General features: G+C 39.6%; 1 protein-coding gene across 1 annotated transcript in view; it reads right to left on the bottom strand.

Moving 5' to 3' along the window:
* The window catches only part of FNDC3B (fibronectin type III domain containing 3B), a 311,196-nt gene that overhangs the window by 140,706 nt on the left and 146,085 nt on the right, over positions 1-24,405 (bottom strand). Inside the window, exons 6-7 of the mRNA XM_011940990.1 lie at positions 9,989-10,232; positions 6,198-6,479 (exon numbers count right to left, since the gene is read on the bottom strand). Of these exons, the coding sequence (XP_011796380.1) occupies positions 6,198-6,479; positions 9,989-10,232 (526 nt within the window). The remainder of the gene's footprint in view (positions 1-6,197; positions 6,480-9,988; positions 10,233-24,405) is intronic.

The following is a 24,405-nucleotide window of genomic DNA, read 5'->3' as shown; positions in this document are numbered from 1 at the left end:
CTGAGCCTGTGAGTAGCCAGGATCCAGGTGAGGGCTGATCCCTGGGAAAGCCTTGTGGAGGGTGACAAGGACCCCGGTCCTCCACTCAAACCACAGGAGTTTTAGTGCTCTCTGCTTTCAGAGTGCATGTGTATACATGTATGTGTGTATGAATGTGTGTGATGTGGTAGGGGTGAAGGGATACTGTATTTAAAATTGGTGATCCACACACAATTGTCTGAAAACAGAGGCAATCTACTCGCTGATAAGATTTTGAAAATCACAGACCCTAACTCACCTGTTCATTTTACTGAAAGGAAAACCACGGCTTAGTGAAATGACATGTTCTATGTCACACAGTCCAGAACACCGATTATTTAAAATCTACAATTCCATTACGTTTTTAAAATGTAAAAGTCATATATGAAAAAGACATCCTCATTCTTAGGGTAAGCCCGAGGAACAAAGTGAAGGTCAACAATGTCAACTGCACACAGCACATTTTTATACAGAAAAAAGTGTTTGGAGGCCGGGCACGGTGGCTCACACCTGTAATCACAGCACTTTGGGAGGCCAAAGCAGGCAGATCACCTGAGGTCAGGAGTTTGAGACCAGCCTGGCCAACATGGCAAAACCCCATCTCCACCAAAAATACAAAAATTAGCCAGGCATGGTGGCGGGCACCTGTAATCCCAGGAGAATTGCTTTAACCCGGGAGGCGGAGGTAGCAGTGAGCCAAAATTGTGCCACTATACTCCAGACTGGGTGACAGAGCCAGATTCTGTCTCAAAAAAAAAAAGTTTGGAAATTGTGACTTTGCACTCTTGATGTCCTCTCCCTTCACCATCTGCCACACACATACATACATACACACACACACACACACACACACACACATATTATTGGGACTACTTAGGTCTTTTAAAATTAAACAGTGGATCCTCAGTAAAGCTTTTGGTTTTTACTCTAAATTCATATAATTCTTTCTAAAACAATACTGGCAGATAAACTAAGTCCTTTCTGAGGGGGTATAACTGGCTGAAAATGGAAGGATTTCAGTTAGACATCTGGATCCTGACTCACTGGATCCCACTCAATAACTTCCTTAAAATACTGTGTGTTTCGGTTTTTATCAAGAATAAAATGAAAGAAATCAAGCTTCCCTCTCACTCAATGAAGAGCAACAGAAACTTCTTTAGCTTCTGCAGTGAAAGGCAATGTGACTATTTTAACTGGGTTTTGGCCACAGAACAGGCTCAAGGCCCAGCTCTTGCATAATACTCTGTACACAAGAACAAACTTTTCCATTCCTGTCCTTGAACATCTGTGGACTTGATGCCCAAGCACTGTTCTAAAATGAAATGCTGGGAGAGGAAGAGAAAAGGAAGGCAAAAACTCTTGAAATATTTTTCCCTAACTTATCTGCCATCATAATATGTTGGAGAGACAGGCAGCCTTCATAGAGGAGGTGATAACTGAGCTGGCTCTTGAAGGCCTGAGTTGGAGTTTGCTAGGCAGAGGAACTGGAAGGACAGGCCAAGAAAAGGGAATGAGGCATATTCACAAAACGGGGCAGAACACAGCGAGCGTGTCTGGTAGGGAAATCTGAAGGGCCACAAGAAGTTAGTTTGTGTCATATCATGCAGTTTAGACTTTATTCTCTAGATAGTGGGGAGCACCACAGAGGTTCTCATGGAAGGGATTAAAATGTTGAGATCTATTTAACTGTAGCCACAACAGAGGATGCACTGGAGAGGAAAATGAATAATCACACATCTTAAACCATAAGGTGGCCCTTCTGGGAGGTCTCTTAATGTTCAGAGGGAGCAAAGAGAAAAATAAAAAACATATGAGGAGATACCAGAGACCATGAGAAAGGAAGTCCCAAGAGGCTGAGCACCACAGTTCTTTCTCACTCAGAGCTGGAAGTGCCCCTAGGCCGAGGTGACGAGAAGATGTATGAGATCCGGTACCAATTCCACCAGAGAGGACCCCAGGATATTGGGTATGTTTCTACACAGTGCCAACCTCTCTTAAAAGAGCCTGGAAGTGGCCAGGCATGGTGGCTCACGCCTGTAATCCCAGCACTTTGGGAGGCTGAGGCCAGGAGTTGGAGACCAGGAGTCAAGGCCAGTCTGGCCAACATGGCAAAATTCCGCCTCTACTAAGTATACAAAAAAATTGGCCAGGCGCAATGGCTCACAACTGTAATCCCAGCACTTTGGGAGGCCAAGGCGGGTGGATCACCTGAGGTCAGGAGTTCAAGACCAGCCTGGCCAACATGGCGAAACCCTGTCTCTACTAAAAATGCAAAAATTAGCCAAGCATGGTGGTGTGCGCCTGTAATATCAGCTACTTAGGAGGCTGAGGCAGGAAAATTGCTTGAACCTGGGACGTGGAGGTTGCACTGAGCTGAGGTCACGCCATTGCACTCCGGTCTGGGCAACAAGAGTGAAACTCCATCTCCGTCTCAAAAAAAAAAAAAAAAAAGAAGAGGAGCCTGGAAGCAACTTTCAGAGATAGTGGGCCAGTAATGCAGGGTTTAGCTTTCAAAAACGTAAGATGGGTTTAAGCAAAGAAAGCCACTTCTGGCTGAAAGGAGAAGAAATGTAGGGGACTGGAGTGAGGGGAATGGAGCATGAAGGGAAGGGGAAAAGCCGCCAGATGGAGAGTAGAGAGAGATGCCTATTTTGAGGGGAAGCTATCTCAGATGAGACATGAGCCTATAATAACAGGAGTCCTGAAGATGAGAGAGACAATATTCAAGTCATAAGGGTTACCATTATATTAAAGTGTTAAGAACTGAGCAAGGGTATTTTTAATATTTAATAATGGAAATTTAAGTGCCCATTTTACAAATGTGAACCTGGAAATTCAGGGAAAACTAAAAGGAAAAAGTAAGTAACAAAGCCCAATTCTAAGCCAAGTACGGTATGTCTAATACCAAAGCCCCAACTGTTCTCGGCTCACACCACACCATTTGCTCCAAGGAAGTGCAAGAACTCAGAGATTCCATATTTCTCAGAGTGTACTATGGGACTCTGTCATGCCTGTTTTTCTGAAAGTAATAGTAAATGAAAGGGGAGGCTAGCCACAGAGCAGTTTCCTTGAGCAATGCAACAATTTGTTCCAGGAAAAGGAAATGGTACAATAGCTTTGTGTGTTCAAAAAGAAGGCTTGCTCTGGAAAACAAGGCAATCAAGAAAACAGGACTCACTTAACAATATTTACTGAGTACCTACTATGTGTCAGGTATAGTACTAGAAGGAGGGAGAGATTGATGAATAAAACACAAAGTTCCTATTCCATACTGTGTACTACTTGATGAACCATCCTTATTATTATGATAGTATAATCTTCCATCTTGGCTGATTATACATTATCCCCAATGGAGGTTTTATTTAAAAAAACAAAACAAAACAAAACAAAACAAAAACATGAAGTCAAAAGTGGTGTGAAGATTCTGATTTACTAGGTCTAAAATGGGGTCCACGAATCTCTATTGTTTTAAAGTTTCTAAAGCACAGTTAACTGAGAGAACTAGACCTCAAGAGAGAAATTAAGGTATCTCCATCTTTTTAATACATGTATTTATATTAACATGAGTTGTTTGCTTCTTTTACATTGTTTAGTTTTACCACAGGACCAGGCACAAACTTAAAGTTTGTCTTTTTTTAAAGATTTGTTTTTGGTAAGTGGTAAAAAGGTAAATTATTCAAGTAAATTAACTCAAAGGCAAAGGAATTATAAAGTAAAAAGAAGGAGGCCGAGGTGGGCAGATCACCTGAGGTCAAGAGTTTGAGACCAGCCTGGCCAACATGACAAAACCCCATCTCTACCAAAAATACAAAAATTAGCAGGGTGTGGTGGCACATGCCTGTAATCCCAGTTACTCAGGAGGCTGAGGCAGGAGAATGGCTTGAACCTGGGAGGCGGAGGCTGCAGTGAGCTGAGATCGCACCATTGCACTCCAGCCTACGTGACGGCGAGACTCCATCTCAAAACAAAAGTAAAAAGATTTATCTCTTCTGGCCATGAGGGCAATTTAACCTAAGTAAAACCACAAGTCACATGTTATGGTTAAGTATATATTCTATTCTTGTGCAAACCACATATGAACCTATTAGGTTTATCATACCGGTATGAAGTATAGTTTTAGATTAATTAGGTAGCACTGTAAACCTAAGTATCAGTTAAGAAGTCTGTTTCTGGGGCACAGATTTAGATGTCAGGTGCAGTAACCTCTAGCAGGAGACACACTTGTAAGGATGAGAAAGCAGGAAAAAGCCTTTTGGAATCCTAGGAACCAACAGCCACATTTTGAGGGAGACACAACTGAAACATTATGAGCCACTTGATGGACCCCATGAACAAGAAGTGCTTTATTCTTTTTCCATGCTATGTGATTCACATTTGCCTTTTTGCTTTGACAACCAGGAGGCTCAAAACCAAATATATGGCCCATATCAAGCCACTCTACTGGAACCCTGCTTCATCTTATTAGTATTTTCCTTCCCTTATCATCTTTCGGCTCCTTAATGCTTACATTTATGTCATCTGCTTCTATGTGTCTACGTCATTTGCCTTAAATCAGTTTTGGTGCAAAGCAGGGTGAAAATTATTAAAGAACGAGTCAAGTAATCAAAGTACTTCAAACCTCGTAAGCTCTCTAGACAATTTATACATTCTCTCTCGCTTTTCTTTGGATTAAAATTCTCTTTAGGGAAATCTATTCTTAATTTTTTTGGTATGAATTCTTGTATAGTCATGGTTAAATTGTAACACTGCTAATAAACTAATTTCAAGCTTAGAAATTACAGTATCATTTGACTAAAATTATTATATGAGACCCAGCATCTTCCCTTAAGAGCTATGTACAAGCCTCTTGAATCTTCAATTTCCTTTGTATGATAATTATTTATGTTTTAAAAATTGTAAGAATAACATGGTAATTGCATAGAGTTTGAAAAATAGAGAAAAGAATAAATAATTAAAATGAAAAGAATACAGGATCTGTTTACATTTCACTGTTATCTTACTATTCCTCTCTCTCATGCTGCAATCACTCACCCAAATAACGTAGGGGGAAATGTTGATTGCAATATTTCATTTTACCTAACCTTCCTCTCCCGTGTCAGAAGCTCTTCCATAGACACTCAAAAATACACAAATTCCATCTTTTTCAGTCACAATCACATTCTCACAGACACAGTCCCTGTTTCTACCTGAATGAGATGCAGTAAGGAATCCGTAAATTCAATGAGTGTTATAATCAATGAGTGTTATAATCAGATTCCTTATTGCATCTCAGTCAGGTAGAAATGGGGACTGTCTGTGAGAATGTGATTGTGAATGAAAAAGGGAATCTACTTGAATAACTGATCCTATCTTTAAAAGTTGTTCATGTCTTTGTTTTCCAGTCATTTCTATCTATAAACTCATCTACCTTATCCAAATGTTACCTTTTTTGCCTCACTTAAGTCATTCTTCCCTATGCCTATAGAAAAAGTCACTGTTTTTCCTTATGTGGCATCAAAATAGGTTCTCTCTAAACTACCCCCAAAACTTCATTTAAACACAAAAACCTTCCTCCAAATCAACTGATCTATACCCAAGAGATTCATCTACAAAAAAGCACGTGCCATTCTGAGTTGATGTTTCTCTAGCTATATGTGGTGACCCTTATTCTTCCACCTCGTTCTTGGTTTCCAAACACTTAATTCACAGGCAAAAGGTGGTATGAGACAATAACTGATGCCAAAACTAAAGAGAAATATATTTCTGTGATTCAATGACAGATTTCATTACAGTAAGGAAGTAATTACATATGGTTTATGAGGTATAATAATTTTGAGATTTAAACTAGCCTACACTTTTAGAAAAATTATCTTTGGATTTCTTCCACATCTGTCTATTCAGAGAGTGAAACAACAGAAGTAGGCTAACATGAAAAGATCTGCACACACTTGTTACTAAGTAGAAACCTACATGGCATATGTGACCAAAACGTAGTATTTCTGCCATGAAGTATTAATAAAAAATAAACAATGCAATATTCTTTCCCTACTAAGAAATAGATCAAAGAAGGTCTACTCAAATATTCTTAGCAGAACAACCAAGCACCATGAAATAATATTCTCATGTAAAAGATGTGGAAACAACATTTGAGATGTCTCTGTCTTAATAATTCACTCTATGGCAAACATCTTGAGTATTACCTTGCAAGTCTGAATCATTTGACTTTGGGCTGCTTCTTGCTCGTCGCTCTGTTTTCTTAATTCCGGGACCACCACCGCTGCCACCTCCGCCACTTCCACCGCTGTGGCCCTTCCCGTAGCCATTGTATACTGTTGTGCAGCTGCTTTTGTAGATAGAAGAAGGAGGGCTGTTGAGGCGGTTCTGGCGATCGATCTGGCGGTCTTTCAGTTTTTTGTGCGGAGGCTTGCTGTACTGGTCTTCTCGGGTGATGTAGCTTGACATTCCATAAAGTGGTATAATTTCTAAAACGGATGATTATGATAAACCCAAACTCAGTTTACATTTTCAGTAATAAATTATTAAATGGTCAAATGATCTGGCTCCTGAAGAAGTCTAAAGTATAAAAGAAGTCTAAAATATTACTAAACAGAGTATAATAAATATTTTTTTTAAGAAAATACTGCTGGGCGTGGTGGCTCACGCCTAAGCACTTTGGGAGGCCGAGGTGGACAGACTGTCTGAGTTTGGGAGTTCGAAACTAGCCTGGGCAACATGGTGAAAACCCATCTCTACTAAAAATACAAAACATTAGCCAGGCATGGTAGTGGGCGCCTATAATTCCAGCTACTGGGGAGGCTGAGGCAGGAGAATCACTTGAACCCGGGAGGCGGAGATTGCAGTGAACTGAGATTGCACCACTGCACTCCAGCCTGGGCAGCAGAGCAAGACTCTGCCTCAAAAAGAAAAAGAAAAAAGAAAATGCCATATACACGATATACATTTAAAGCATTCCCATTTGTTTCTAATCAATCAAGGAATAATCAATCATTAAAAACTATACTGTGCATTCAGAAAATTTCCTGTATTACAGAGAATACTGAAGACAAGGTTGTTATCCCTAAAGAGTTCGTATTCTAGTTGAATTTATAACTGACTTTGATTTTTGCCTTTCAATATGTTTTCAGTAGTTGCAATACATGAAAAAGTTAGAACAAATAAAATACTCCCATTAAACATGTACTTAGAATCAAGCCACTTTAAAAGTCTACTTATCCCTGTAGACAGAATAGTATTTCTACTGGAAAGTATATTGTAGTCAAAGTTTAAATTATTTGTGGCATTCAAAAGAGGCAACATTTGAACAAATTTAACTAAGATAATGAGATGACATATTTCCATTTAAAATAATCAAAGCTCACAGAATCGGGGGAAATGTTCAAGGAGGAAGTATAAGGGTTGAGAAAAGCCATCTCTGAAATCTGGTGCCAAACATAACCAGCTGTGGTCTCAAACTTCTCTTTTGGAGTAATTGAAGGCAAGACAAATGTAGAAGGTCATGTGACTTTACTACGCACATTTTAAAGTGGCTCAAAAGAAAACAGAAGCCTGCAAACAATCTTATGACCTCAAGGGGAAAACTTCATGTTAAATTTAAATTTTTAAATCAGTTCAAAATTATTTTCAGGTATCAGTAAAAATGACAATGCGTAACACAAAGATTGGGTCCTTACATCTTCATAAGAAACAAGGGTCACCTCATCTATGGAGTGACAATATAAATTACCATCCAAATCTGAACACTTCTGACAGTGAAAAGGGAGGAATATCAATAATTTCTTCAAGGCAAGAGACCTAAACTAGGACTGTCACAGGCACAACAGAAATGTATAGTTACCCTGCATAATTTAACAAAACTGCTGTCTCAATTACTCAACGGTAAAGCTCCACTGTTTCTTACTGTTAACATAGCTAAAGGAAGATTTGTTTTTTAACAAGTTGTTTGGTGAAAAATCAAATCTTCATGAGAGAACCAGTTTGCACTAGAGAATGTGTCAAAACAAATATAATCCTATTCAGACAGTATGTATCCAAATAAACAACGTGAAAATATACCAGAAGGACAGTAAATGTTCTAAATGCCACAATGCATTACACATGAGATTTAACATATTCACCGCAGGCACTAATCATCTCTTCAGATATGGTGAAAACTTTTAAACTCTTATAGTTTAGAAAATTAATATTTAAATTGCTTTTAGGTATGCACACTAAAGAACTAAGGTTAAAGAACATATAAATGGCTTATTTATAAAGGGAAGGGATTTTGGTTTACCGCTTTAATGTGAAATCAATGAAGGCATTTTTATTTGTATACATTATTGCTCTGTGCTATTTTAATGCAATTAGACCCAAATACACCATAAAATGAAGAGACTACAATTGTGCTTAACTCTAATGATTTAAATCATACCGTTGTCTTGCCTAAAATTGCAAAGGACAGCATTTACAAAACAGTAACTATGTGGCATCCTACTAACAGACTGCTAAAATAAGGCCAGTCAGACATATACCAGCAGGCAGTGAGTCAGTCACCAAGGACTTTCATGTCATCAGAGCTCAGATCCAGCCAGAAAGCTCTGAGAAACACTCAATTATTTAATGCATATTGTGTCAAAGCACTGAATACATTTTAAAAAATTACAGCTAACTAAATTTTTTCAGTTTTTATCCAAATGTTTTCATAGTATATCCCCACTACTTAATGTTTTCTTGGTGTTATGTCGCATGGAAAAAAGATCACATTAACAGGAAGTATTGACGCTGCTATAAAATCAAAGTATTGATTTCATGTTTTGCTATCATCCCCTTATACCCCACTGTGAAAGCACCTGATTAATTTGAATTATGTCAAATTTCTTTGACTACTTAAAAAACAAACAAAACACACACACAGTCAAATTCTATCCCTAAGTTACAACAGTATATTTCACTTGAAATACCATCTCAAAAAAGCTTTTTCTGTGAATAAGTTATAATGTGAGATGAACAGGGAAAAATTATATATAAAAATATATATAATTATAAATTATAATTAATTATATAGAAATTATATAATTATATATATATATAACTGTTGAAAGTAATAACTTGCTCAAACATTCTATGGTATAACAGGCATTTCTTCTACAATGTATCTAAACCAACATAATAAATGTCTGAAGCAGTAAAATGCTTCCCTTCATAGTCAAACTCAGAAGAAAATCACTTTGTAAAGTCCTAGAGGCTAAAGTCTAATTTTACCTTCAATTATCTGGTTTCTTAGGATTCATTTTGATAGAGAAAACCTTTAAACTAAACCAACACCAAGGTCAAAACTTTAAAAAGATATAATGTTGGTAGTTCTGAGACTCTTTTCATATCCAGGTAAGTATTTGCCTAACAACCAGTGAAATTGTGGCTGCACTAATGGCTAGTCTTAAACTAAAAGCAGGTTCAGGAAGGCCACATCAACAGCCAGGGGATTTTTAGTTCTGCCAACATCACAACATAGAGCCTTTCAGGAAACCCAAAGGTTGCTGAGACTTCACAATCTTCAAACACTGGAAATGGGGCACAAAACACCTTTCAATTTCCCTTTAACTGGTAGATCATATGAATACCAAAGCAACGATGTGCCACAGTTGTACCTCAGGCCACTCTCACATAAAAACATGCTTTCAGGACATGGGAACGATGTCACAGTGCCACTTTTCTAAAATAAAAGGTGGCTACCTTACTCCTTGATCTTGTAAGGTGGGGGTTGGGGCCGAGTTTGGGAAAACTGAAAGAAAGAAAAAGACCTAAACCCACAAAGTAATTTTTCCAAGGCACCATGCAGGACAAAGGAAGCTAGGAATTCCTCATGAGTCTTACAAACCACCTAGATCCTTTTCTACTCTGCTTATTTCACAAGAAACAAAGGGCCATCTTGAACTATTGAAATGCTGTAACCAGTTTCAACGGCTCCTGATGCCAACGAGAATCTACTTACCTTGCTCACCATATATTGTGTGGGGAAGATGATGCTGAGGAAAAAACTGAGGTGGCATATCTCCAGGTCCGGTAACAGGTGGGTAGTAAGCCGTGTGTGAGTTATGAATAAAATGTGGATGGTGAGTCAGATAGGGAGGGAGATGATGGGTTGGAGACATGGCTGAGGGGTAGCTTGGGGGATAACACTCAGGAGACTGGGGTGTGACCACCACCCGGCGGACTCCAGTACTGTCTTCAATCACCTGAAGAAAAACACAAAAGGAAAGAACGCAGTACATATTAGCAGCCTGTGAATATAGATAGTATTAATAACTTCCAGTTTAATTTTTACTTTTCTCTTCCACCATAGAAAAACACAAATCATGTTGTATTCTGGTTCTCTAGTTCAACCAGTTAAATGAGCTCTAGAAGTAAGAACATGTAACTCCTAAAACGTACAAAAACAAATTATTCATCAACATCTGATTCTGATCCCATGTAACTTTTTGGAGAGACGAGTATTTGATAATAAATCTTGTTTTGCCTTAACATGTTCACTGGCTTCATCCAAGACAAGTGAATTTAATGTGTGCTTAAACTGATTTTAAGAGTGACTTTTGAATTTAACTACCAGTTCAGTGGTTTTCCAGAAGGAGGCTTTCTGTGCCACATAAGTACTTTTCCAGGGGTAGGCTTTTAGATATGCCTAACAACATTCTGCCCCATTCCTGCTTTAATATGCACAGTTCCATCATCATCGGGACTTTAGGAAACAATGGGGGCATTAACGTCAGAAGCTATAAATGTGCACAAAAAGATTACTTAATCTAGGACTGAGGACATGGATGAAACGAGGGATTCTGACCAAAGAAAAACTTAAGTAATCCCAAATCAATATGGACACTTTTGCTCCCAAGATGTCCTGATAATGAGTGTTGTGAAAGAAGATGCTTGGAAAAGCAACTTGTTATGAGTAAAGCAAGCCAATCCACACTCTGTGCATTCTTTTTCCAATTCTTTGTTGCCTTTATTATTTTTTTTAGAGATGAAATTTCACTGTGTTGCCCAGGCTGAATTGCAGTGGCTACGCACAGGTGTGATCATCATACACTACCGCCTTGAACTGGCCTCAAGTCATCTTCCTGCCTCAGCCTCCAAAGTAGCTGCGACTACAGGCATGCACCGCTGTGCCCAGCTCCTCTGAATGTTTTTTAATTCATCCAAGAAAAGCAATGAAGACAGCACAATGCCAATATTTATTGCCTCTGTGGCCGGCATCACTCTACCAGCTCCTATGAGCCAACAACTTTGTGAGACACAACGAAAGGAATAACTAACACAACAGATACGATGATCAAAAGGTAAAGCTATAGGGTATAGAGAATGATAATACGAGATGGGAGAATCAGGAAAGGCTTCAGGGACCTCAAAGAATCGGCAGGGCTGGTACAGCTGAGAGATGGCCTCCGGGTCAGGGCCCTGCAAGGAAGGGGACACAAAGTAAACTGGCAGCGAGGGCCAGGCTGCCAAGGAGCCATGCCAGCTGATCTAATCAAATATGTGAGACAATCAGGCACACACTCTGACAGGAAGTTTTGTTTTTCAAAAAAAAACCCAAAATCTAAAAACCCCATAAAACTGACTTTCTATATTGAAATGGATTTCTCATTATACCTCAGGAGGTTGATTATAGGCCAAAATAAAATGACTTAACATGTCTAAAACATCTTAACAACAACAAAAAACTATACTTAGCTACATATTTTAAAAGTAGTGCTTAAGTCAGATTGGCAAGTCTATCAATGTTTATGTTATATTTCAGTGTTCAAAATAGGCTTAGTTTGAATCAATGGTCATTAATCCTTATGTCAAAAAAATAAGAATCTTTACATTCATTAATAAATCTATCAAAATAAATGTTTCTATTGTATTAATAGTTCATTAATAAGACAATATTACTCATTTAAAATTAAAATTCCTAGTCAGATGCCTAGGACACAACTCTTCATGTGATCTTTAATAAATATAATCTCTTCTGGGCCTTGGCAAGCTAATCACACTAACCCCATTTACGAATGCACGGAAGCTAATTTACAAGTATATGTGAAGTGGGTGCTTAAACCATGACACTGGAAATTCTCATGCATGTATTGATACTTATCATCAAAACTCCTTTTATTTCGTCTAAAACGTGTAGCTGCATGCTGTTTGGTAGCACACGCAGTATAAATACGTCATGAATTTTTCCTACCATCTGACATAAACATGCATTATCCTACAGTGTCTTCTCTCCCTCCTCACCCTCTACTAGCTATTAAGAAAAAAGAAAGGTGTATTCTAGATGTTTCTCTTTCATGGAAGCTTCATTCAATCCTGGAAGGACCACAGAAGTAAAGTCCTTGTTTTCTAGAGGTTTGCAATCTTAATTCTTTCATTCAGTGTAAAACTTCCAATAGTCAACCAGCAACATAGACAACTGATGAAGTACAACAAGAACAGGGCTCTCACTAAATATTAAGAGGAACGCTCTGGACTTTTAAACAAGATTATTTATAATGAAAAGAATTTATTTGATCATTTTATCATATAACTTTAGACCTGTTAACAAAGTGGTTTTAAAAAAAATTTATCAAAAAGCACTAACTTTTTGAAGTTTTTTTTTGAAGTAGCTTTTTGAAACCACAAATTGACTACACATATAAAAATTGCTTGACAGCTCCATTTTAAAGTATCTTATTCTGTGGGATTTGTAAAAGGTTTTTATTTACATGTGCATGCATAACGAAACCCTTTTAGAAACCTGTTCTTGACAAACCCAAGCCTGTCTTATCATTAAAAAGATTTATTTTAAAAAAGTGAAATACTGGCCAGGCTCAGTGGCTCACATCTGTAACCCCAGAAGTTTGGGAGGCCGAGGCAGGTGGACTGTCTGAGGTCAGGAGTTCAAGACCAGTTTGGCCAACATGGTGAAACCACATCTCTACTAAAAATACAAAAAATTAGCCAGGTGTGGTGGCACGGGTCTGGAATATCAGCTACTCAAGAGGCTGAGGCAGGGGAATTCCTTGAACCTGGGAGGCGGAGGTTGCAGTGAGCTGACATCGCGTCACTGGGCGCCCAGCCTGGGCGACAGAGGGAGACTCCAACTTCAACTCAAAAAAAAAAAAAGCTGAAATACTAATTCTGAAATAGAAATATAAAAAATATGTGCCGAATATTTTTACCATTTTTCTATAACATAAATTGCAACATATTTTAGTTATCCAATTCAGCTTTGATCTACATCTAAGGAAATAACGCCTAAGTCTCCCCCAAAATAAGAAAATCTGAGGAGCAATAACAATGCACAAAATAATTGGCAACTAAGGAAACGGTGGCAATAACATTCTTTAATAAAGATGGTTTATAAATAAATATATCACTGTAGTCAAATGTAGACATCAGACAGAATTCAGTTCAAACCACCCAAGGCAAAAAAATATGCCTTCAGTCTTGGTAGATGACTATGGAAAAGACAAATTCATTTCCTTTTGTGGTGGAGGAAATTGTGACAATGTCCAGAGGCAGACGAATCACCTGTTATTCAACTATTATTTACTGACACATACTATGTGCTAAGGGCTGGATATTCAAAGGCGAGAAAAAGTAACTGCTCAACAGTAAGACTCATCCACACAGCCTAAGAATATAAAGAGAAAAATCAGGCTAAGTCCTAGTAAGTGCTGCTAAGAAAGCAGAAGTGTGGTGACTTCAGAAATCAGAATAAGTATTCTTCATCTAAATTCTTTCCAGCTCTATGACTCAACAGAACTGTCACTCATGTATCCTCTCCAGAGAAGCACAGAACCTTGGAAAAGATCATTATGCCAGGTTCCCAGTCTGTCACCTATCATGCGCTAACTTAGTGTGTCCCCAAATTCATATGTTGACGTTCTGATGCTCAGTACTTCAGAATGTGACTGTATTCAGAAATAGGGCCTTTTAAGTAGATAATTAAGGTGAAATGAGGTTATAGAGGTAGACTCTAATCCAAGAGTATCCATGTAAGAGGAGATTTATGAGAGATATGCACAAAGGGAACACTACATGAAGACACCAAAGGAAGATGGCTGATATGCTTGGGCTGTATCCCCACTCCAATCTCAACTTGACTTCCCACATATTGTGGGAGGGAGCAGGTGGGAGGTAACTGAATCATGAAGGCAGGTCTTTCCCATGCTGTTCTCATGACGGTGATTTAAGTGTCATGAGATCTGATGGTTTTAAAAACAGGAGTCTCCCTGCACAACCTCTTTTTTTGCCTGCTACCATCCATGTAAGATGTGACTTGCTCCTCCTTGCCTTCCACCATGATTGTAAGGCTTCCTCAGCCACATGGAACTGTAAGTCCAGTTAAACCTCTTTCCTTTATAAATTGCCCAGTCTCAGGTATGTCATTATCAGCAGCATGAAAACAGACTAATACAGTAAATTGGTACCAGAAGAGTGGCACATTGCTGAAAAGGTATCTGAAAATGTGGAAGCGACTTTGGAACTGGGTAACAGGCAAAGGTTGGAGCAATTTGGAGGGCTCAGAAGAAGGCAGGAAAATGTGGGAAAGTCTGGAACTCCCCAGAGACTTGAATGGCTTTGACTAAAATGCTGATAATGATATGAACAATAAGGCCCAGGCTGAGATGGTCTCAGACAGAGATGAGCAACTTGTTGGTAACTAGAGCAAAGGTGGTTCTTGTTATGTTTTAGCAAAGGGAGTGCTGGCATTCTGTCCCTGCCCTAGAGATTTGTGGGACTTTGAACTTGAAAGAGATGATTTAGGGTATCTGGCGGAAGCAATCTCTAAGCAGCAGAGCATTCAAGAGGTGATCTGGGTGCTGTTAAAGGCATTAAGTTTTATAAGGGAAGCAGAGCATAAAAGTTTGGAAAATTTGCAGCCTGGCAATACAATAGAAAAGAAAATCACATTTTCTGAGGAGAAATTCAAGCCTGCTGCAGAAATTTACTTAAGTAATGAGGAGCTGATTGCTAATCCCCAAAACAATGGGGAAAATGTCTCCAGGCTATGTCAGAGATCTTCATGGCAACCCCTCTCATCACAGGCCCGGAATCCTAGGAGGATAAATGGTTGCGTGGGCCAGGCCCAGAGTCCCCATGCAGGGTGCAATCTAAGGACTTGGAGCCCTGCATCCCAGCCACTCCAGTCATGACTGAAAGGGGCCAAGGCACAGCTCAGGCTGTGGCTTCAGAGGGTGCAAGTCCCAAGCTATGGTAGCTTCCATGAGGTGTTGAGCCTGCAGGTACACAGAAGCCAAGAACTGAGGTTTGGGAATCTCTGCCTAGACTTCAGAGGATGTATGGAAATGCCTGGATGTCCAGGCAGAAGTTTGCTGCAGGGGTGGCACTCTCATGAAGAACCTCTGCTAGGGTAGTGTGGAAGGGAAATGTGGGGTCAGAGCCCCCACACACACAGAGTCCCTACTGGGGCACTGCCTAGAGGGCTACCATCCTCCAGACTCCAAAATGGTAGATCCACCAACAGCTTGCACCACAAGCCTGGAAAATCCGCAAACACTCAACACCAGCCTGTGAAAGCAGTCAGGAGTAAGGCTGTACCCTGCAAAGCCACAGGGGCGGAGCTGTCCGAGACTATGGGAACCCACCTTTTGCATCAGTGTGACCTGGATATAAGACATGGAGTCAAAGGATATCATTTTGGAGCTTTAAGATTTGACTGCCCCACTGGATTTTGGACTTGCCTGGGGCCTACAGCTCCTTTGTTTGGGCCAATTTCTCCCATTTCGAATGGCTGTATTTACCTAATGCCTGTACCTTCACTGTATCTAGGAAGTAACTAACTTGCTTTTGATTTTACAGGCTCATAGGCAGATAGGTAGAAAGGACTTGCCTTGTCTCAGATGAGACTTTGGATTGTGGACTTTTGGGGTTTTTTTGTTTGTTTGTTTTTGAGATGGAGTCTGGCTCTGTCGCTTAGGTTGGAGTGCAGTGCCGCTATCTCAGCTCACTGCAAGCTCCGCCTCCTGGGTTCATGCCATTCTCCTGCCTCAGCCTTCCGAGTAGCTGGGAATACAGGCACCCACCACCAGGCTGGCTAATTTTTTGTATTTTTAGTAGAAATGGGTTTCACCATGTTAGCCAGGATGGTCTCGATCTCCTGACCTCATGATCTACCTGTCTTGGCCTCCCAGAGTGCTGGGATTCCAGACATGAGCCACCACGCCCGGCCAGACTTTTGAGTTAATGCTGAAATGTGTTAAGATTTTGAGGGACTGTAGAAGGCACGATTTGTTTCGAAATGAGAGGACATGAGATTTGGGAGGGGCCAGGTACATAACGATATGGTTTGGCTGTGTCCCCACCCAAATCTCATCTTGCATTTCCACATGTTGTGCAAGGGACTCAGTGGGAGGTAAGTGAATCATGGGGGCAGGTATTTCCCATGCTGTTCTTGTGACAGTGAATAAGTCTCATGGGATCTGATGGTTTTGAAAAACATGAGTCTCCCTGCACAAGCTCTTTTTCTTTTTGTCCGCTGGCAACCATGTAAGATGTGACTTGCTCTTCCTTGCCTTCTGCCATGATTGTGAGGCTTCCCAAGCCATGTGGAACTGTGGGTTTAATTAAACCTCTTTCCTATGTAAATTGCCCAATCTTGTGAATGTCTTTATCATCAGCTTGAAAATGGACAAATACAATGGCCATCTACAAGCCAAGGAGAGAAGCCTTAGAAGAAACCAACTAATCCTGCTGACACCTTGATCTTGGACTTCCAGCCTCTAGATTTGTAAGAAAATAAATTTTTCTAGTGTAAACTACCCAGTCTGTGGTATTGTTATGGTAGCCCTACTAAACTAATACAGTCCCTCAGAATACAAAGGCTCAATCCAGCACTTTCTTCTACCTTAAGTTCTACAAGCCTTGTCTGATTTAAAACAAACAAACAAACAAAAACTCTTTTAAAAAGTGATGCATTTAGCCTCCATGAACAAACACTGAGCCATCTTGCTCAGCCTAATGAAGAAATTCGGCCTGATGGCAAAGAGAGGCCGAGTTGATTCTTTATCAAGTCTGTTTTATCCAGCTTAGTATATGTTTACCAAAAAACTTCTACATGCCTAGTATTGTTGCTGTCCTGTAGCCTAGAAACAAAAATAAGTGGCTAGAGAATAAGGCACAAAATGTGCAACGGAGAGAATCTTTGTCTTATACTAGTGTTCTTATAAATATGACCAAGAGAATCATTAAAACAAAATGAAACAGCCTGGGAATAACAGCAAGATGGAGATTCCCAGGAGCAGCACAAGACGGGAGATGGAAAAGGACATCAGTCAGTGCCTGTGGTCTGTCAGCTTCTTGACATGGGCCATCTCATTTAACTTCCCTAACACTTGAGAATTAGGTATCAGCATCCCTGCTTTAGATGAAGAAAACCAAGGCACAGCATGATTAAATTGTGCAACTAGTATGCTGCAGGACCAAGATTTTTCATACTGGTGTGTACACCAAAGTCTTCATTATTTACACAAAGTTTTCATTAATTACACAGAAGTTGTGCATTGAGAAGTAAATAGGTAAACAATCAACTGCTGAAAATTAGGATACCTGAGTCATTAAGAGATGTGAAAAGGATTCAAGATAAAATTAATACTTATTGAATACTGCTGTACTTTAACATACTCTACCAGAAAGGAGTCAGGCAGAGTTAAGTTCCTAGAACAATACCTGATACATAATATAACAAAATCTTACTCATCAATTACTACTATTAATATTACCACTTCACTAAATCCTCCCAACAATCCCGTGAGGCACATACAGTTACAGTCATCCCCATTTTAGAAATAAGAAGAATGATGCTTAGGGAAGTGAAAGTAATACACCAAAGAACACGGAACTGGGTAAAGAAGGATCAATTTTGTGTATAAGAACTAAAATGGGGCTGGGTGCGGTGGCTCATGCCTGTAATCCCAGCACTTTGGGAGGCTGAGGCAGGCAGATCACAAGGTCAGGAGATCAAGACTATCCTGGCTAACACGGTGAAACCCCGTCTCTACTAAAAATACAAAAAGAAGAAAAAAAAAAATAGCCGGGCGCGGTGGTGTGCTCCTGTAGTCCCAGCTACTCAGGAGGCTGAGGCAGGAGAATGGCGTGAACCCAGGAGGCGGAGCTTGCAGTGCGCTGAGATCCAGTCTCTGCATTCCAGCCTGGGTGACAGAGAGAGACTCCGTCCCTCAAAAAAAGAAAAAAAAAGAACTAAACTGGATCTCCTAAAAACATTTTTTGAGGGTTTTTTTGTTTGTTTTTTGTTTTTTGTTTTTTTTGTCTTAGCTAACAGAAAAGGTAGTTCCTCTTACGGAATTGAAATGTTTCAAAGGAATTTTAGTAAACTCCTCACTTCCTGAAGCTCTTTCCTTCTACTCTTGCTGGGCTACAAGCCACAAGAATCAAAAGAGAAGCTTGAAAGGCAGGAGGCAAAAGAAAAAAATTAAAAAGGCTACCCCAGATGGCCCAGGATGAGCCAGGAAACGGACAGACTCTGCATGTGGGCACATATGAACCCACAAATGTAAGTAGTGTGATGTGCTGGCAGCCAGTTTGCCAGGGTGGCAAAAAACACTGGGTGAGTTGCCTGGACACAGAAAACTGGGACCAAATGAGTTTGCGAAAGTCAGGCTCAGGCTGAATTTCTCATTGCTGCCAACATGCCTGAAGTGGGTTCCCAGGTCATTCCAGGAAGAGAAGATGTCTCAGATAAAAGTGGGCATGCGAACAACAAACAAAGAGAAGAAAAAGGTTTGATGATATAAATAAGCTGCATGGACTCAGGGGATGGGTAGGCAGAATCCAGGACTCTCCCAACCAGGCTGGTGCTCACCTCTCCCCTGTAGCTTGGACTACACACTGTCTCTCCCACCCAGCCGCAAGTCCCTCAGAAGCAACTGGGCACACAGAAGGCTTTCAGTAAATGTTGGTTAAATGAGTAAATGAATAAGAAAGCAAGCCAAAATAAATAAATAAATAATAAGTATACCTGCTTAGATTTGGTATCTGCCAAGACTATTAGCACATCATTATTAAAACTTTTCTCCATAACTCTGGTAAATAGCTGATATCCTATTCTAAAATCACAGAAAATCTGAATCCAGTTCATTTTATATTTATCATTCCTGATCTTATTTTAAACAAGCATGATTTTATCACAAGCATTTACACAGAAGGATCAAACATCTCCAATGTTAAGTTCTACTTTAATCCTATAGGAGACTGAGCAGTTTTATTTTACTCACCAATCAGGACTACAAAGGCATCGGTACTCACTTTCCCCATTTGCACTAACTCTTCCCTCTGCATTTTCAAATATGGTAGATAACATAAAAGAGGAAAGGCAAGCTTGTTCTTCAGGTAGGGTAGAGATTTGAAATGTAAGGTCTGTGCCTGCCCTAAGCAACCCCCCCTCTTGTGCTGCCAGCTCTCACCACCATCACCCAAGTACCATAAGAAGAAAGAAAAATTAGGATAAAGGAACGTTCCAGGAGCAACAAAAGAGTTTTATAGTAGTAAGTGGTCAAACATTTTATTTTATAGATTAAGCTACTTGACTTAAAAATGGTGGGAGAGGGCTGGCTGTGGTGGTTTATGACTGCAATCCCCTTGGTCCAAAGGCCAAGGAGGGCGACTGCTTGAACCCAGTAGTTCAAGACCAGCCTGGGCAACGTGCCAAAACCTTATCTCTATAAAAAATACAAAAATTTGCTGGGCGTGCTGGCACGAGCCTGTCATCTTAGCTACCTGGGAGGATGATGTCGGGGGATCACTTGAGCAAGGGAGGTCATGCCACTGCACTCCACCTGGGTGACAGAGCAAGATCCTGTATCAAAAAAATAATAATAAAATAAAAATTTAAAAATGGTGCAAGAATTGAATATATGACCCTAATATACAGACTTCCTTTTCTGTTTTCAAATCTAAAGATTAAAAGTGTGGCTGAAAACATCAAAGTACTTTTCAAGCTCATTTCTCTTCACATCTGTAAATGGCTAACAGTGATGAAATAATATTTGATGTTTGCAAACCTTCATTATCATTCTAAGTTTAGGACCAGCTCCTTTTGCCACAGAACATGATTATTGTTGTCTTCAAAAGGAAAAATAAACAACTGGTGATGTTTCCAGGTTTCTAAAAGTCCTTTAAATAAGAACAAAAAAGATTATCCTGCAGAGTACTTACAGCCTGATAATAGACATCCTCTTTTGAATCAGGAAAAATACAAGTTCCTTGAAAATTCCAATTGTCTGTCTCAAACAGTTCTTGCCAGTGATTAAGTCTAAACACCTAATTTTGTCTGTTTTGTAGGTGATCAAAATGAAGGTTTTAGCTAATCAGGTAATTCATGAATGAACAAAAAGTCCCCAGAGTTTTTATGAGCACTCTCATTTATGTCTAGAAATCTTAAATTTCCCACCCCACTGGTGTTTAATTTTTTTTTTTTAAGAGACAGGGTCTCGCTGTGTTGCCCAGGCTAGAGTGTGGTGGCTATTCATGGGTGTGTTCCCACTACTGATCAGCATAGGAGTTTTGACCTGCTCCATTTCTGACCTAGGCTAATTCACCCCTCCTTAGGCAACCTGGTGGTCCCCAGCTCTCAGGAGGTCACCACATTAATACCGAACTTATTGCGGCCACCCTGTCAGCATAGTGTAATACAGCCCAATACTCCTGGGCTCAAGCGATCCTCTGGCCTGTAAGGCACATACCGCCCAGCTGGTGCTTAACTTTTAACGCACACACCAATTGCAGGCAATAGGTATGATACAGACTTGAGGGGAGAAGGGTTAGTTCCAGTTAACAAATCAAGTGTTGCTGTTCAGGAGAATCACAGCTGAAGGTACTGAAGGTACTGGTGCTTGTCTTCAGCATTTCTGGGCATGAATCTTACCCCCCAGGCTTATTTCAGAGGTGATCAGTATAAGAACACTCTCAAAAATGGCAATCTTTCCACTGGCTTTGTACATGCCAACACTTTTATACACTCAGAAAAAAAGTCAAGCTTCTATTCACACTTATTTAAGTTTTAAATCTTGCACAGGGGCACAGCTAAGGCATATATAAATGAAATCAACTGTGAGTACTTTACCAGACACACCTGGCTCTTTCCAGGTGCCACTGTCCAATGACAGTAACCCTTGAGGGTTGGACAGGAGAATGGAAACAAATATAGATCTCTGTGATATCTCTGTGATCCAACTACTTCAGTGAATTATGTAACACTACAGTTGAAGGGCCAATTAAATTATTAAGACTTTCCAAATTAAGAAGGAAGTTCAGCAAGGTCAAGAGACACATATTATGAACTGGAGACCCGAGGATGGGCCCTCAGTTAGCTAGCTACAGCTCCACTTTACCATAGCCCAGAGCTGTCTCCAAATAGGGAATCCCATGGGCAAAGAGGAACCCCTCCCTGGTTAGAGGGCTAAGCCTCTCCAGATACTGCAGAGAACCAAGAGGCCTAATCTCAAAGCAGGGGCTCAAAAAACACAGCACTGGGCACTGATGCTGAAAGCAAAACAGCAAATTAACTTGATGTAAGAATCAAAGTGACAATAACAACTCCTACAATTTGTATATCACTTAATAGTTTATAAAACACTTGGCCCAGAACTTGACTTGCATAAAACTCAGAAGATCTAACATAAGCAGCATCACCGTCCTAAATTCTAGCTGAGGAATCCTCAGCTATGATTAAGTAAATTAACTTAAGGTGGGCTAACTGGGTGACACGATTCATACCCAGATACTCTCACTGGAAATGCCATTCCACTTCTTTCACACTTTATTGTATATTACTGACCTAAATACTAAAAAGAACCAAATTTAAAAATTAAAAATCAAATCTAATCCTCCCAAAAAATGTGTGGCACATAAGAACACCGGACAAGTGAAAAAAGTTCCATCCTTTGAGTTTCAGTCAATACTAAAATGGATCAAATAATTATTTCAGATTAAACAGAAATACTATTTTAGGGGACAGACTTTGTTAGGTGACAAACAGTAAGTAGACATTTGATAGCTTTATTTGTGCCCAGTTGAGCTGCTTCTGAGATGTGAATAAAGCTATCCCCAGTGGGCATCTGCAGTGCCTGTCCATTACCCATCACAGAAGAGATGGCCAGTCACATCTTTTCATTCTGGCTTCTCAGGCACACTCAGGTCCATTTTATTCCAGTGATGCCAATACATAGAACAGGGTCTTCCAGACTTAACCCAGCAGGCAACTGGCATATTCATCAACATAAAATAATTCCTTAAACAGAAGATGTTACCATTCAAGACTTTCACACCTGTGAGACAGCCAGACAATCTCTCCAGGGAAGGATACAGCTATACCTTTCCAGAAATGAAGGCAAAGCCTGAAGTTAGAATATTTTTCATGGTTACTCCACTTGTAGCTGTACAGTGTAGAGCCCATGTTTGGAATACACTGAAACCCATGGTCTTTCTACTGCTGTACTATCCCACTCAGATTATGAGATTAGACATGAGGAATCAAGAAATCAGTCTGGGCCCTTCCCAGCAACAGAGCTATGGTTCTAAGTTTCAAACATACTATTACTACTCACCAATAGGGGCAAGAGCCTTAACCAGGTACCCAGACCCTTATCCCCCACAAAAGAAAAAGAACAGAATTCAGGGGACCATGATCTCAGAAATTACATCTTTATTACTCACTAACATCCAACTGCAACTGCAATTTTGTATTTCCCTGATTTATAAATGTAGGCAGCAAATCACAGTAGTACTGGCAGTACCTTTGACTTTGTTACTAACAAAATGTGACATTTCCGTATCACATTACAGTGTTATAGAAATATTAATCTTTATAAACATCACAATTTCAAAATTATTGTAGTTACCAGATCTGATGCTAGATGTTGTTAATGTGCTAATAAAACAGCACAAAAATTACTGTATCACCTTTTAAAAAAAATTGACCAGTTTTGAAAAAACTGGTCTTTGTACCTATGGATTTTATATTTTACTTTAAAAAATGTTTCCCCAGACTGCCAATGGTCCCCTTGGTGCAATAAAAAATTAAGAATCCACACTGAAGATATTCAGATAACACCTATCACAGATTAAAATAACCATATTATATAATTCTAATTTTGTGAACCTAATGAGTTTCAAAGAATGTGTAGAAATGTAAAATTCATCTAACTGTGGTAAAGTTTTGCTACCCAACAGGTCAGAAAAAGGTGTTTTTCTTAAAAAAGTTATTACATATGACAAATACGACTTACTAATTTAGAAAGATAGATTATAATAATTGTGCAATTAAATAAAATGTAATATAAAGGGCAAATTTAACACTAATGACTCCGAAGTCATTTCTGGATGTAATACTGTGTCAATCCTACCATGAAAATCAACTATCATTTTTGTATAGAAGTGACAACTAGCTTTCTAGTCAATAAAATGCTAAATATCAATGAGTGTGGCACACTGCTTTGGTAATGACTGCTTTTGGAAACTTACTTACAGTCTCACTTGATACCCTGTTAAGGAATAATATGAACAGAGGAGAATCATCTAATTTTAGATCAGAAAAGAACCCCAGAGATGCTCACTTTCCCCTCTCTGCCTCCCTCCACAAGATAAAAATGACTCCAGTCAGATAGCCAAATTTTGATACATGCCTATTATGTGCTGGGTACCTTTCAAGGAAGAAGAGACCAAGTGATGAACGGGACTGAACAGGACACACAAAGTCCCTGCCTTTGTGGACTTAAATGCTAAAAGGAAGACAGACAATGATCAAGTAAACAAGTGATACACTCAAATAAATCGCTTAATATTTCTAAAACCACACAGACAGTTGGATGTAGAGCCTTGCTTGGGCCCTTGTTTCCTCCCACTAATCCCGTATTCTATTATGTCACAATGCCAAGATCACAGAAACAAAGGAAAGAAATCAAAGAGAAGGTGCAGAACAGGGAGAAGGCTCAGAAAGAGGAAACCTGAACAATACTTTGAGGGGAGGGGATGTCCTTGGTACATTTCTTTAATTAAGCATTGTCAACCCTGTCTGTAACTGCTCCTTGGACAAAATAAGCCACAAGATAAAAAATAAAATTGCTTCAAATCCATTGGTAATGGAAACGAAATGATACCTAAGTACTATGTCCTTTTCCACAGAACACAATACCAACCCCCATGAACACACTCTGTACGCTATGGAACAATTCCCTAACTTCCTATAGAAAAATCAATTCCTCTGAAAGACTGAAAGCATTAAAAGAGAATCCAGTTCCCCTTATTGGCCACCAAATGGGCCTGAATCTCAGTTTCTCAGGGCACAGGGCAATCCCCCATGTGCCTTTCTGCTATCATTTTCACAACATTGAAGGTGAAACAAAGCGGTGG

Source organism: Colobus angolensis, unplaced genomic scaffold (genome assembly GCF_000951035.1).
Source record: "Colobus angolensis palliatus isolate OR3802 unplaced genomic scaffold, Cang.pa_1.0 Scaffold197, whole genome shotgun sequence".
Taxonomy (NCBI): domain Eukaryota; kingdom Metazoa; phylum Chordata; class Mammalia; order Primates; family Cercopithecidae; genus Colobus; species Colobus angolensis.
Note: the sequence above shows the minus strand (reverse complement) of the source record. Positions and strands in the feature narration are given on the sequence as shown.